This window comes from Macrobrachium nipponense, chromosome 24 (genome assembly GCF_015104395.2).
Source record: "Macrobrachium nipponense isolate FS-2020 chromosome 24, ASM1510439v2, whole genome shotgun sequence".
NCBI lineage: Eukaryota > Metazoa > Arthropoda > Malacostraca > Decapoda > Palaemonidae > Macrobrachium > Macrobrachium nipponense.
The window spans coordinates 45,019,978-45,036,876 of NC_061091.1; the positions used below are offsets into that span (position 1 = coordinate 45,019,978).

At 38.0% G+C, this 16,899-nt stretch overlaps 1 protein-coding gene across 2 annotated transcripts in view; it reads right to left on the reverse strand.

The window, feature by feature from the left end:
• LOC135205593 (uncharacterized) overlaps window positions 1-16,899 on the reverse strand; it is a 514,233-nt gene that overhangs the window by 309,049 nt on the left and 188,285 nt on the right. For both annotated transcript variants that reach the window (XM_064236362.1, XM_064236363.1), the window contains exon 5: window positions 309-1,758. In XM_064236362.1, coding sequence (XP_064092432.1) covers window positions 309-1,758 — 1,450 coding nt within the window. The remainder of the gene's footprint in view (window positions 1-308; window positions 1,759-16,899) is intronic.

Here is a 16,899-nt window from a genome sequence, read left to right on the forward strand (position 1 = left end):
AAAAAAAAAAAATTTCAGTTTCGGCGCTCACTTGCAAACGCCGCCGGCATACGGGAGACGATTTTTAAAATACTGCTTCGGCGTTTAAGGGTTAAGAGAATTCTTTGACATCAGTCTGGTCACCATGGAAAGGGTAATCCTTGAGGATGAGACACCGACTACGCTATCAAAAATTAAAATTAAAAGTTCAAACATCAGTAAACTTCTAAATACAATTGAGATATACCTATAAATGATGATATGCCCAACTCCTACTAGTGACAATAATTTGCTACCTTGTTAATATATAATAATAAAAAGTGTCTTACCTTCATAAGTAGTGTCTAATGGTTCAGCCATGCCAAATGTGAAAGGAAATGGGTCATTTATTCTAAGGCTCAAAAAGTATTCTAGCGACTTCACCATTAGCTTGGACCATTCAAGCTGATGTGTTGTTGCACATAAATCCTCTCTGCTGTTGATGAAGGTAAGTACACAGTCCTCCGGTAAAGCATATTCCTCAATGAAACTGGGAGATGACAAACTGTCAAGGAAGGTCTCTTTACTTAAAGTAAGCCACTTTTCAGCAAAATTAAAGGCATTGTAAACCCAACAACTTGGAGAACCCACCAGAAATGGGATGGTAGGGTCTCTTTCAAATATCTGGTGCAAACTTGAATGTGACTCTTGGGAGTTCATGTCAGCACAGACTACTTGCTGTGGTATGATGGGAGCCACAAAAAAAGCTGAACCAATTCCCATTTTCTTAGCAGTTCTGGATACAAAATCAAATGCTGACTTTACAACAGTTTTAACCAGCTGACTGTCTGCAACATCTTGTAATGCATGGTTTTTGCTAACAAAAACAGGTAGAGGGCTTCTACATTTAGGTGTAGCAACTGAGCATTTGGAATCCGCATTTTTCATAGGACACGCAATAGCAGTAACCCCAATCACCACACACCAAAGAGTTCTGGTTGGCCATTTTTCCATTAAATGATTCATCTGAGTCAGTCCTTTTTCATCAAAATCCATAGTTTCCTCATAAAATGTCACAGGCATTTCATGTACTAAGGACTGCAATAGTCTAGTGTGACTTGTGTGACCCACAACTATCACTTGATCAAACATACTTCGAACTGCTAACCATCTGTGCAAAGTTTCCTTTGGATAGTATGAGTTTAGCACCAAAGTGAAAAAGTTATTCATTACACTATACCACTCACTAGACACTGAGGAACAACTTACATACTTCGAGGAACTTTCCATTTTAAAGGTTTCAATCACAGAAGCATCAAGAAACTTTTGTAATTTCCAACATGCTAAGGTAATCCATTTGTTACAAAACTTATTATACATATTATCAAGAATATGGTAATTTTGTTCAGTTACAAAAATTGAACCTTGAGCTGCAAACCAATGAAGCTGTTTATGACTTAGATCACCAGACTTTACAATAAGTGCTGGTAATGGCATGGCCAGAGCTACAACTCCAGAAAAACCCAGAGTTGCTTGGCAGACTCTAACACAGTTGTCAGATGCTTGCAATATCTCATCTATTACACAATCATAATTATCATGTTCTAAGTTCCAAAGGGGACATATGTGAGTGATAGGCACTTCACAGTGCTTGCAACGCTTGTCAAGTTCTTTAGTTACTAGGTCAAAAATGCCTGCTACCAACAACCATAAACCATTGTTGCCGACATCTTCCTTATTCTTCTGAATAACATCAACAACAGTCTCTATGGATAGAAAGTCATCACAAATCACTTTAACCTGTAAAGAGAAAAATCTTAATCAAAAAATAAGTACAAATAAATTTCAAAAGTATTTTGTATTTTTCCTAGACTTATAAAACAGAGCTATTTATGTAGGAGTATTTGTCAGTGCAAGCTGGATTCAGCTCTTGAAACTTGGTGATATGAAAGTTAACTGGAGGTCAAGGGGAATGAATGGGGGGAATACCTTCCCTCACCTGCTGTCACTAAGCAATGTATTTCCTTCCGCATCAGAGAAAGTTGGTCAGTTAACATGAGAAATTGAAGTTCTGGTTTGTATATTTAAGAAACATACTATTGTAATTACTTTAAATTTTGTTTTTTGTTCATACAGGAAATACAAACCATCACCTTTTATGCAAGAGACTTACTTCTTAGGTGGGATACTGTCTCAATCAACTAATGAAACTATGAAACCCTACCAGATATGTCAAATTCCTAGTCATGTACTGTGAACTGGAAGCAACTACTCTTGTAACCTCCTACATGGTCTGTCAAAGGGATTCCAAAGAGGGACTGGACAAAAGTGTTTGGTTTCACTCAAGTAGGGAATCCTTGGAGAACCAAGTGCAAACCCTGTTAAGGTTACATAAGTTACAAGTTACTTAAATCTGGCTGATACCATTGATGGGTGGGTTCTTAACACAAACACACAACTTTAAAATGAAGAGCAAATGGAATCCAATCTTATCCACTGAGGCTCCAAGACTGGTTGCTTAATTGTAATTACCTGTATCTTTGGTCCAGCATGTACTTGGTCTGAGCTCCTTCCTTGCAGAGGGAAAAAGAAGAAAGGGGGGAGAGAAGCCAGTTACTCTACCATTCAATCCCAGCATTATGCTCTACCAGGGCTTTAGGCAAGAAGTTTTTTTGTCTGAAGAGAGGCGAGTGATCACACAATTTGCTGAGTAGCTATCACAGGTCCAAGGAGGAAAGAGTTTGGTGAGGGTAACATCCTTCAGGTAATGAGGTAAAGGTGGCCCTCATTACCAGTTACTGAAACGTTACTTCAAAATGCCAAGGGTAGTTGCATGCCCCCCAAATTAGAGAATTTTCATCCAAATTTTTGTGCTTGTCATTACTATCATAGACAGGCTGACACTCTGGTCTATGAGGTTGGGTCCTCCTCAGGTAGCTTTTGCAGCTAACAACTTGCACAGAACTCTATTATCACTACCTCCAGCAAGGTCCCAAAGAAATTAAATGAAAGGTCTTGTATCTCTCATGAGAAGCCAATGAGTTCTGAGTTTCTGCCACAAACTCAGGAACTATAAAAAACAGATATCCCTACCTTTTGAGTTACGGACAAAAAGGCAAAGTTACTTACTAATACTGAAGTCACGAGTATAAGATCTTTGTCCAAGGCCTCTCTCAGGAGCTTGGACAGCATCCAAGTTAGGCTGTGTAGGATGAAAGTCATGTCCCACCAAGGAGGCAAATACTGCCCAAAACTCAAAGCTTCCCATGAGCATAGGCAGATCAGTCAAAGTGAGAGAGATCTGTCATTCAGTTTAAAGGCCCTGGCTAAGCTTAAGCAACAGTCTTCACCACAGAGACTGAGAGGAGCTTGTCTCAATGCAGGTAGTATATGACAAACTCCAAAATCCGGTGGACTGAGGCTCCGACTGAAGGTACATGTTAGGTGAGGATTTTCAGAAATATTAAGACATCTCAAGCACCATCCTGCTAGAAATGTTTTGCTCTCATAGGAACTGCTGTATAACCTCCATGCATTTGGCAGTTTCAACATACCAGTCAACTCTTACAAGCTGGAGACCTCTCCTCATGAGAACAGAAAAGAATCTACCATCTATTATCAATAAAACTTGGATGATTGATGATATACCAAACTTCTAATACACAAGATGAAGCTTTTAGAAGTTAATAAACATCTCACCTTTCCTAACCCAAGCCCTCTAGAATCTGTTTCAATACCTGCACACAGACAGGTGCCCAGGCAAAAGTTTGCGAACACTAACCAAGGGCACTGAAGTGATGACTTAACCAGCTATAATGACTAAAAATTTTATCTGCTGCCCTGAAGTTCCATCTGCAATAGTGACAGTGACAAAGACTTGAAGCGCTGTTACAATGACCGTCCATCCTGGACAGTTCCAAAGTTTCAAGCCACTGGGAAAGCTGAGGAATCTTCTATTGCCACTACTGCCACCTTAGAGACAAAGAATCTCAAGCCATATATAACAATTAAAACAGCCACCAGCCCAAAGAGCAGAAAGACAACTGACTTCCAGCTACTGGACCTAACAGAACAGATAATGAAAGCTGTCACATATAAGTGCTTGATCTCCCTGCAAGGGGGCCCCAAGGGGAAGCTACACAACACTGGAAGCAAGGTGTTGCATCATGAAATCTAAACACCCCATCGGTGAGTCATCATTTCAGAGGAACCATAACAATCCTAGTGCATCTGGGAATATGGGGGTCATTTCCCACTGAGGGCTTCAAACTGGAACATTGCACTGCTTCAATAGCAGAAATATAGACATCAGAAACAAACGGAAGAGATATCTGCACAATGTACATCATACAAATTCCAACAAAGGAATGTCTTGATATTTTCAGAAGGGGAGAAAACATTTTAAGGGATAACTAGCTATTTTGGTTTAAAAAAAATTTTTGCCTATTAAGGATTGAAACTTTATATATAAATAAAATATGCAATTGTTGTTTACATGTATGAGTATAATTGTCTTGAGTTATGACATCATAACATTATATTTACGATTACCATTGCAGCAGCCTCAATATTTGATCAATATAAAATTTTTTTTTTTTTTTTTGAATAGTTCAAGTCTCTCAATGCTTTGTCATAAAAATTTTAATTACTATCTAAATGTTATGTATACAGACACTACCCTACTTACAAACTTTCAGATAGATATAAAGACAAGGTCACAAGTTAAAACTGTTCAGAGCACTTCCCTTTGCCACATATAAGCTCAAATTTTGCTTTGGGTGCCTATTCTGCTGGTAAGAATTCTTGCAAAGAACAGAAGGCCATGAGGAAAAAGGACCTGTTCCTTTAACCCCCCTTTCCTGACTATCCCTAGTATTCTAATGATTAACAACCACATATTCTTGTAATCACAAGAATATTTGTTCATACTCTTAAAATATTCCAACTTATTTCAATCTTCTCGACTTAACCATGTCTGTGACGAATACAGGCAGTCCCCAGGTTACGATGGGAGTTCCGTTCTTGAGAAGCGTCGTAAGCCGAAACATCGTAAAAAATCCTAAAAAACCTTACTTTTAATGCTTTGGGTGCATTGAAAACTATGTAAACTGCATTTTTATTGCATTTTTCATCAGAAAAACCTTCAAATATTGATTATTTTGCATTTTTGGTGTCCTATTTCATCTGCCAGATCAGTGTTGTAGGCGTTTTAACCCTGGGACATGCGTCGTAACACTGGAAATAATGTCTGATGAATACAATTGAGAAGCGCCTTAACCTTGGAACGTCGTAACCCAGGGACTGCCTGTACTCATTTTGTTTATTCTTTTTAAATCATACAGTATTATCAGGAATTACGTACTCTGAATGTTAGAAATGCAGAAAAAAAATGAAAATAAAATTTAAATTCAAGCAACACTATGAAAATAAAATTTAAATTCAAGCAACACAAGTGTAGCTTCCAAAGTGATTCCTTATAATACTGTATGATTAAAAAATAATACATAATAAATATAGAAAATGGGAAATACAGAAAATGGCTATTCATCACAGACTGAGTTAAATTGGGAGGATCGTAATAAGTAAGAATATTTTAAGATTATGAACAAATAACAATCAAATTTTACTTCAGCTCATGGCCATATACATGGAATATACAAAGTATAGACAATAACATACACAATCTAGATATGCATGAGACAATATGATAAAAAATTATTAATTGGCAATACCTACACAGTTGCGGTAGTATAAAGATAGCATAATCATAAAAAACAAAAAATTATACTAATCAGTGAACAGATTGTACATAATTAAATTCCAGCTAGGGACCTTAGGTGGTTACAGTAGTCAGGTCCAAAAGGCTAAATAAGAAAATTGACTGTAGCAAAATTCTATATACTGATAATATTCACAGTAATAATGAAAAAAGTATTCTTGTGATTGTAAAAAGAATACATGGGAGTCAATCATGAGAATACTCTAGATAATCAGGGATGGGGTTAAAGAAACAGGTTCTTCTTTCTAATGTTCTTTGCAAAAATTCTTACTGTAGCATTTCCAAATTGACCAGACCTCTCTGGCAGGGCTGTTTGGGTCCTCCCAAGTGTGTTTATTCTCTGCATATCTACCAATTTTATAGCAACAACATAAGAGATAAAACCATTTCTCCCATATCACATCTCTTTTCTGTTATGCAGAATTCTAAATCAATTACATAGGTTCACGACTGATAGTTCTTTGCAATAACAAGAAACAGATTCAGATTTTCTATTACCATGACATCTCCTTTTGGTGCTGTTACCAATATTTCAAACAGCTCCACATGTGTTTTAATCAACAGATAAAATGCTTAGTTTCTCTCCATGGGGCACTTTTGGTGGTCACAGTATGTCTGGAGGCATTTCTCCTTTCTACAAATATCTTGATTTCTTAATATCGCAGGTATAGAATAAATTGGTGAGCAAGGAATCATGAAATAAGGCATAACAGAATAATTTTGATGAGTGGGAAAATAAACAATCTTATACAGACAGATCTCTCTCTCTCTGACAAAATAATAGATAGGAAAGGATGACTGAATATTGCTTGAATACAATATGGCAACAAAGATTTGGCCTGACTGAAGCGTAAAGTGACTTTGACACCAACTTACAAGTAATTCCTGGTCATCTCACAGCCATCGATAAACATCAACTTCACAGCCGAGAAAAGGCAATCTTATACAAAATAAATAGGTATTTTTTTAGTGAAAAGGCAAATGGAGGGCCTATGTTATCCTATAATCAAGCTCTCACTCGGAAAGCTGTAAGATTTAGAAGAGAAAGAGAAATTGAGAGCAGGGCAGAACAGGAAGGAGATTAAAGTAGGTACCTGGAAATGAAAAGCCCTATATCTTATAATTATAGCCTCAGGGTTTGTCTCAGAGACATTCAAAGGTCTGTCACACGTGTCAATTGATGTTTTTGTAAAAGTGGCAACAGGGCTGACCTTTAAATGCCATGCCAGAGAGGTTTCACTGCGGTGGCAAGACTACAGCAGAATAGGTGCAGCAAATCTTGAATTTAAACACCAACAAAAATTTTGCACTACATATTAAAAACCAACTTACAAACAAATCAAGATACAGACGGCCATTCAGAACGTAACTCGTTCACAAGTAGGGTAGTGTCTGTATTGTGGCCAAGTTATTATGCAAGCCCAAATGATGTCATAAAATATTCATTTTCTTTTCACTTGTATTTGGAAATATATGAGTGTGACCATTCAATTGCCTAAGTAACATCAACAGACTAGCAAAGTTTCAATAAAACATTTGAATGTGAAAATAAAGTTTGAAGATACTTGATAAGGTTGGGTATGGAGTAAATTGCAGAGCCATAACCTCCCTTTTCTCTTATTGAGAAAACTGAAATCTCATTTACTGAGTAGCTGTGTGTATACCTACAATCATCACCGTAACTACCCGTTGCCAAAAATGCTGATCCCATACTGTGGCCAATTATTTTTACATGGTAAAATGAGCATTATGGTTGAGTAAATAGGGATGGTTTTGATACGCAGCAGGCCAGCTGCTCCATACAACCTTGGCATCCCCAGGGGCCACAACAGCCAACAAAATAACCTACAGTGTTTGTCATGTGTCATAATGGATTCTCAAATGCTTTAGGAAGAATTTTAGCTGTCTTGAAATTTCGATTTTTTAGCACAAAATAGCTAGTCACCCCTTAAGTAAGTATCCCAACTGTTCTCTTCCTCACCATTCTTGGAATGAACATTTTAGTGCCAAACCTGACAAAATTACAAGGATGAAAGGTATTGCCCATATGAACTACAACTAAGTTGAACCATAGCAACCTCCACCACCCATACCTTAGAAAAATTGACAAACACCAGTAACAAAAGTGCACTACAGTCCAAAACCGAGACCCACCATTCCTGTACCTCTCCTTTCCTTTTTTTCCACTCAAAACCTTAAAAACCTCCTCCTCATCCTAGCTATAGGTCTTCTCCTTTGAACCTCTCACCCTCCTCTTCCAGCAATACAGCAAAATTGGTTGAGGGCCATAACAGGCAGTTACATTTATACAACTCTTTCTGTGGAAGAAACAAGACCTCTTAGAGAAAATAAGTGGAAAATCTGTTGCCGGAGTGGCAGCAGTACTGGAGTGCTTTAAACATTACCTTTTCTACAGATCCCATCCTGGATGTGAGGCAGCAAACTGGTTTCCCATGGGCAAACAAAAAGTTACTGAAGTCACTCTGAACCTCAGGATGATCAACATACAGTTGATAATTTGGTGGATAAGATTGTTCCATGGGTGCTGGAAGGCATTTGATTTACTAGTCAGACTGTAGCTTGATCCAAGATCCCATAAAAGTAACAACCAGAGCATTCACAAGAATTGCCTTGCCTCCTAAATGAATCCTACAGTAACTCAATATACAAAAAGGGATTGATATAGGGGGCAGTGGTTAATTTCTGGAGATCACCAAGCTCAACAGGAGCCAAACAATCTTCAGCAAGTTTTGCTGAACATGTCTGAATGAGGAGAAAACCCTCAGGTTTTAACAGTCTCTAAAGCAAGAGTCAGATTCTCTCCACAAAAAGAGGCTTGCATACTAGTCTGTCCTGGAAAGCACTTTTGGACCATGTAAACAAATAACTACCAAGTGATGCCAATTGGTGAAAAAAAAATTCAACCAAGCTGTACACTTGAAATTATAGTCTAAAATTACACAATTTTATATAATGATTTTAAGATTAACTTGTAACCTCTCAAAGTCAGGTTCATATTCTGTTGACTTTCATATGACTGGCAAAGTGAATTAAAAGCAACAGATGAATGTCTGCATGGACTATTGTACCTAAACAGCACTGAGTGTGGGTTAGTGGTGTTTTGAGAAACATGGGCAAGTAAAGAAGCTTAGTTGTGTGAGATATAGAAGAGACAGGGTAACTAAAACCCAGAGAGTACTTACAGTTAGAGTAGGCAATTGTGCAATGTGATGACTCCATCACACATGCTTCAGGAGAAACACCAGCTTGTGATGTATGTGCACAGCCCAGACACGGTCAGCACAATGAGCGAAAGTATAGGAGAAGTGTGGGTGTTCAAGGAGCTGGCAAACCAGTATCTGTACATACCTAGAGAGATGATTATTGTTTATCTTCCATATGCATTCTCAGTAACACCAGCAATAACTGATATTCCAAGAGCAGCCGATAACACATTCATGGAGTGGAGTTCTGAGTTGTAGTCATCCATCCAACAAGCTCCCTTAGTCCCATGAAAGTACACAAACCCCTTGTCTGTATGCACAGAATCCAGGGACCATCCACATATTGTGTGCAGGGTTAATGACAGCAGTACCACATGTACCTCTGGCAAAACATGGCTGGTAAGCATTCCTTGTGTCTTAAGAAGTGTGGGTGAACTGGGATACCTAGCTCACTCAGATATAAAACCTGGAAGAAGACAAACACCATTGCCACCCTCAACCAGGGAAAGACACTTTATTCTCTACAGAATTTCATACAAGAGGTCTACCACGACTTCTTTTTCATACTGTGCAAACAAGAGAAGGAAAACGCAAAGAGGAAGGAGAGCACTAACACTTTTTCTCCTTGGCCCTAATCCTCCACAGAATAAACAGCTATAGACGATGCCACAGGAGCATCTCCCATGGGAATGAAAAGCACCAACAACATAAGGTAGCAGGTAATTGATAAGTCTAATACATCTTCTCACATGTATCCTCCTTTATGCTGAGAGATCAGTGTACACATGAAAGGAGCAGAATAAGGTTCAGGGCTAGGGAGGAGGGAGTGATAGGCTAATGCTTCTTGTCTTTCCCTTCTGTTGAAACTTCCCCTATTGCTGAGGATCCTACCCTTACTGTAGAGCAGTAATGGGGGAAGGGGTCCACCTATTTGGAAGGCATGAAAGCCACATACACTTACTCATTCCCTTCAGACATTTGCTTTATGCTTTACAGTATTCTTTCATGACAAGGCACAAGAAAAACACACACACACACACACACACACACAAACCAAAAATAGACATTATAACCAAGCAGTCAGTAGTAGCACAGAATTATGTTCCCACTTAACAGTGTCCCCCCTAAAAAAATTACTCAGTGATGGCATTTGAGTGAGGGTATTACCCCATAACTCCCCTTAACCACAAGTTAACTACACTGTTATCACATATCAATGACAGATTCCAGTTTCCACTGCAGAATACTCCTACAAGATAGGCAATGGTTGGTATTTCTTAGGTATAATTCTTAATCAGTAAAATATTCACATGGTAATGCATTAAAACCAAGTTCTTACAAGAAAAAGACAACAATCAATATACAAGGCTAACTGTTGAACTGTATTTCTTTGTCAGCAAATAGTACAGTTCTAATAAAGTACTTATGTATAAATGGTCTCTTATAAATATAGAAATTATATTGAATCCTGTCCCTAAAGATTCTATAACTAAATTTTTTTTTAAAAAAGTGTGGATTTCAATACACAATTTTACCAAAACTGTGGATTTCAATATACAATTTTTCCAATCATATGTAGGACAAACTCAAATTACAGAATTTAACATGTGTCCTCATCTCCAAAGAATATTTCAAATACAAATCACTTATTCAGAAAATTTATGAAAATATTCAGGAAAATAAAAATTGCACAAATCATTTCTCTTCTAAAACTAGTGGATCAACCAATGCATAGCTCTCGATATTATTCAGATAAGATATAATTTCCCTAAAAATATATAAAACAAAAATAATTTTGTTTCAACACAATCAGACCACCTCAGTGACCCCCATATAGTAAAATCCAACCCCAAGCACTAAATTATGGATTCTATGGTCACTGTTTCACTTTCAACATTTCAAGCATTCTAAATGGCTCACAATGATTATACATGCATACATAAACACATACAATATTCGCACAATGTACCAACTCTAGGCCCCGATGTCACTGACATCTCTTCTCCAAATCCTGTGCCTGAGTCTGCCTCAGTTCCAGCTGTCAGGATCAATCATTATTTCCTTGAAACAACCTTCAAGGTAGTTTCCTTGCTTCTCCTGTTCTCCGGTGTTTTCGGTGAGTTGACGAAAGTCATGTTGGTTATGGGCTGAGTGTCAATGTCACAGTCAGGTTTTGGGTCTATGCAGACAGACAGTAGCCTTGGCAATAGCAGTATGGTGTGATATGACAGCAAGAGGTCATTTGGATGAATAAAGAGTATTTTGGACCTGTTAAAATCAGTCAAAAGATAAAAACCTCTACATTTGGATGTGTGGTGGACTTCTTTAAGCAACAAGAGGATGCTGAGATGTTATATACACTGACTTGAGTTGGGAAATCGGTGAATTCCAGTGTTGAGGATGTACCCCTGTAATGACATATGGTTGCTGGTCATTGGTTGATTCAACCAATTTCGTCTGATTATTTTTATCTTGTTGGTAGTGAATGACTTCTTTGACAATTCAAAGGCATTATGCTACCTATTATTCTATTTTCAAATATTAATAAAATTAATAAAATAAAAAGCAATTCCCAGTCTTTCTATCCACTTCAAGAAATAAGTAAATGACAGTTTGATATATGTATTGGAAGGGGAAGGAGTGTTGCCCATAGAAGTTCATGTCAATCTTTTGATATCCTAATGAGTTTCTCTCTCTCTCTCTCTCTCTCTTCGTTATTATTCTCTGTTTTCTAAATAATTCATAATTTCACTCTTGATGGTCAGATGTTTAAGATGACTTTGAAGTGATAATAATAAAATTTTAAAGATTAATACAGTAATAGGATAGTAATTTAAGGTATATATGAAGTGGGATATTAATTAAGATGTACATTTGGTATTTAAACTTTCAAGACAGGCAGTTATAAGCATTTTTAGAGGGGTTCTAAGTATTCGTGGGGGCCTGGTACGCATCCCCTGCATATACAAGGATCCACCATATTTTTTGTTTACTGTTCAACGTTCACTTCTTGATAGCGGCTGCTGTTTAATTTGACATTCATTTATGTTTATAAATGTCTGTGGGTTCATTCTGCTGCTAAAGCATTTGTTTATTTGCCTTGCATTTAACATTTAGGATGCTTTTTATTTGATCTGCTATTTTGCTATATATATCATCTATATAATATGTATAAAGTATTTACATTTGATTATCATTTATTATGATTCTTGTGATGTTGTAGTCAAGAATCAGAGCCTGTATTCACTGTATATATGTATAAAAAATTGTGTTTAAGGTACTTTTCAAATTTGTTTTGACCCTCCTCTGTTACCAGTCCTGGTCCTTCCAGTCATTCCAATTCCTATCTTGATCATGTAAGTTCAAGAACCTGCAGAACCCAAGGTGAGGTACCCAATGGGGACATCATTGAAGATAACATATCTATAACTATTGTAGGCATTAATTTGAAGGATGACACTCCTGACAGTCTGACTGAGGGTCACTAGGCTCAGCTAGGAGTAGTCACTAAGATTCCTGGAAACTATGACCTCCTCCTAGGACAGGATCTCTCTCCTGAGCCTCCTCCCAGGCATTCCATGGGTCCTGCCCCTTCTGAGTCTCCAGCTGTTCTGTTGAGCCACAACAGTGCCTGTGCCTGGCCAGTGAGGTTGTTGAGCCCACTCCAGGGTCATATCCTGGTTCTTTGCAAAATGTACCTACCCTAGGCCCTGAGGCAACTGACATTTCTTCTCCAAATCCTGTGCCTGAATCTGCCTCAGTGCCAGAACACATTGGCGATCTCCCGGGTCCGTCTCGTTTCCCGCTCTGGGCCCGTTACCAGTGTCCGGCTGAGAGCCAGCCCGAGGTTTAGTATGACCTTTTCTGGATTCCCCTCATCACAGCAGAAGCTCGTCCCCTGCCACAGCCTCACAACCAGTGCCTGAGATGATCCTTGTAATCTGCCAGCCTCCTGCACCTACAGCCACCTCTTCTTCACAGCTGGTCACTGATATGGAGGCCATGCTGCACAAGCTAGCATAAATAGTTGGAACCACCATTGCCCAGGTTGACACAATAGCAGAGGATGTGGCTAACTCAGTACCTGTTTTGCCAATTGACATAACACCCACAGACAATGTAGGTCTAGGTCCCACGGGGAACCATATTGTGGGCCCCGATCTAGCTCAAGGGTCTCTCAGCCTCCTCTGGAGCCACATGCCCAGGTTTCAGCTAGGAAACCTAAGCCTAAAGGGTAGAAGAAATCAAGAAGATGAGTAAGGGGCATAACAGGCCCAGGAAGTTAACAGAGCCACCGAACTCTCATTGTCCTCATGTTCTATAACAGTGTCTTATTTTAGGAGAGCAATCTTGGCATCTTGCCCAGAGAAGGACGCCTAGGTTGTCTCCTGACCTGTAGCCCTAAAATGGCTTATATCTAAGAACTATTTTTAGTTTTGTAATTAGCCAAGTCTGTTCTCTAGCACACAGCTGAGGACATGTCTTACCCTCCCTTCTTTCCTTCCATTATCAAACCTCAAAGATTAAAGAAACAGGACACCTAACTTTCTGAACATCACCACCTGGCATTTCCTCTTTTAATTGTTTCAGTATCAATTAACTAAGGCTAAAACAAAACTCATGCACTACCAAAAAATACAAGTTTTATTCCCAATTTTACATGACAAAAAAAAATATGAATAAATAAAAAATGAATGAAAGAAGTTAAGGGTGACTGTCCATACTTCTGGAAAATAAAATTTCTTCTCATACTAATTATCCCCATATTATGTCACCATCTCTCATGACTGAAGTCACACCTATATGTCAAAAATTCTGTTATCATGTGACCCATTACATAAACATCTAAGGAAAAACAAAGGTCACATCTTTTAGAAAATAATAAAAAAAAACACAACTGCATACATGGGAAAAATAAAAATGCATAAAGTGTAAATAAGAATAATCTAGCTCTGTCTGAAAGTCTCATTACAGGCAGTCCCCCAGTTATCGGTGGACTCGGTTAAAGGCGATCCGGTTTTATGGGGCTTGTCTAGTGCCATAAAATCAGCGATTTATGGCACCATAACAGGTCAAGTATAAGTTATTGGCACCATAAGGTGCCGATAATAGTCACGGTGCCACAGCAGGCCAAGTTTCAGTTATTGGCGCCATAAGGTGCCGATAATGATTATGGTGCAATAACATACCTAAGAGGTGCCATTAACTAGTTACCAGTGCCATTAACTGAAACTCAACGCCATAAGCACCATAAATCCCAGAGTTTTGGTTAATGGCAGCTTTCGCTTATCAGCACCCTGCCGAGAACGGAACCCTGGCTGATAACCGGGGACTGCCTACTGCCCTTCATGACCCCTTTAGAAAAATGCACATACAAACAAAGCCAATTGTTCTGGAAGCTTTTTTTTTTCTGTCATTACTTTGTGATGTATGACTCACATGACACTTCTCAAAAGGGCTATCTTGTGGGTCCGTTATCATTTTTATTATTATTAATAGGAGTTAGTTTTTCCAGACCTCTGAGTCTCAAGTAGACTCTTCTCGGGCTGGTTCTCAGGGATCAATCCTGAGAAGGGGAAAAAAAAAAAAAAAAAAAAATTAGACTTTATTTGAGACACCCGTCTTATTAAAAAAATTTTTGATTTTATTAATTGAAAAATCCCTGCTTTCAGCAAGAATATTTTTCATTTCCGAACTCCGCAGATAAATAGATCTTTGCTGGGTCCAATTTGGGCACTCAACAAGCAAATGCTGTACTGTCATGGGTGTTTGACATCTGTTACATTTCACTGGGTCAGCATGTGGTGTTGACATCAAGTGACCATGTGAGAATCTTGTGTGTCCTATTATACGTAGCCTTGCTAGGATCACCTCTTTTGATCTTTCCTCTTGTGAGGATGTCCTCCATGCATAGACTTCAGTTTTTATGTTTTTAAGTTTATTTGTTGTTGGCACCGAGGCCCATTCTTCTTTCCAATCCTGGTAAATCAATGTTTTAACAGATTTTACCCAGTCTGACACTGGGGCATATGAAATCGTTGGAGGGATAGTGCAGGCTAATTTGGCAGCAGAGTCTGCATATTCATTTCCTTTTATTCCCACATGTGCTGGGATCCAACATATTTCCATTGATATTCCTGATTGGAGGAGTTGATGAATTTTTATTTGAATTTCCTGTACTATTTGGTTTCCTGGTTTATACTGTCTTATTGCATCTATAGCGCTACGTGAGTCACTGAAAATAACAGAGACACTTGCTTTTGCCTCAGATATCATATCTAGAGCCATCTGTATGGCTGTGACTTCAGCAGTAAATACTGATGATATTGAAGGTAGGCTTTTTTTAATTAACATATTTTTCGAATATGCAGATGCTACTACTCCAACATTATTTTTGGAGCCATCTGTATATACCATAAATTTGTTGCCTTTTCTTCTAATGTGCTCCAAAGCATGTTGGCCGTACATTTCCGTACTTGTCATTTGCTTTTTGAGTAGGTAAGACAGGGAGGTACATATCTTTACTCGATTTAAAATCCATGGTGGTGGCAATTCCATTGGTGGGTGAAAAATTGGATCCATATTATGTATGTTCATTATGTATCTAGCTCTTTTTGGGAAAGAGCTAGTACTATTAACTTCTGTTACTTGATTACAGTTTTGGAAGCAGTAAGCTGCAGGAGACGATCCCGCTTGCATTGAAAGACCTCTTTGTATTGTTATTAAATTACGGTGATGTTTTAAGGGCAAAACCTGCCTCCACCAAAAGTGAATTTGTTGGGGACAATCGGAATGCTCCTGTGCACAATCGCACGCCTTCATGGTGCACTGCATCGAGAGATTTTAATGCAGATTCTGAGGCGGATGAATATATTGGACAGCAGTAATCTATTATGGATAAGACTGTTGCCTTATATATCATTAATAAAATGTCTCGCTTTGCTCCCCAATTAGTGTGTGATAAGTTTTTTAATATGGCAAGGGCTTTGATGCCCTTGGCTTTAATGTATTTGATGTGCTCTTTCAATTTAAATGTTGATCAAATATTACTCCTAGATACTTGATTTTTGTACAAAATTGTATTTCAGTGCTATAAAGATGCAGTTTGATTGTTTGGTTCTTCATCCACCTTTTGTCTTTGTAGAAGACGATTGCTTTTGTTTTATCAGTTGAAAATTTAAATCCAACTGAATTTGCCCAACTACATATATTTGAAATGGCAGTACTGAGAACTCTCTGAGCATGTTTCAAATTACTACTCGTATAGTAAATGACAAAGTCTCAAACATATAAACTGTTTTTTACACCACTTGGTAAATTTATAGTAATGTCATTGATTGCTAAAGCAAACATTGTACAGCTCAAGACACTACCTTGAGGGATTCCTTCTTCCAGTTTATAGGTTACTGAGTAGGAATTTTCTACTCTTACTTGAAAAGTTTCTGTTTGTTTAAGAAGTTCTTAATAATAGTAGGTAAGTGCCTCTTAGTCCCTTGGAGTGGAGTTTTTGCACGATGTTATGTTTCCATGTTGTATCGTATGCTTTTTTTATATAAAAAAATATGGCTACTGTTAATTTCTTTTGTTCAAAGCCTTTTTTGATATGATCTTCTAAATGTGTTAAGGGATCTAGGGTTGATCTGCCAGCTATTGAACCAGATTGTGTTGGCGTTAAAATGGATTCTTTGGTTATTACATACGTTAATCGTGCATTAACCATTTTTTCTAAGATTTTGCATAGGCAACTTGTTAGAGATATCGGTCTATAATTGGATGGATTACTTGCATCCTTTCCTGGTTTGTTTATTGGAATAATTATGGCATGTTTCCATTTATCAGGAAAGACACGTTTTAGCCAGATACTATTGTAAAATTTTAATAAATATGATTTAGCTATAGGAGCTCATTTTTCTATCATTTCAAATGATATTTGATCAT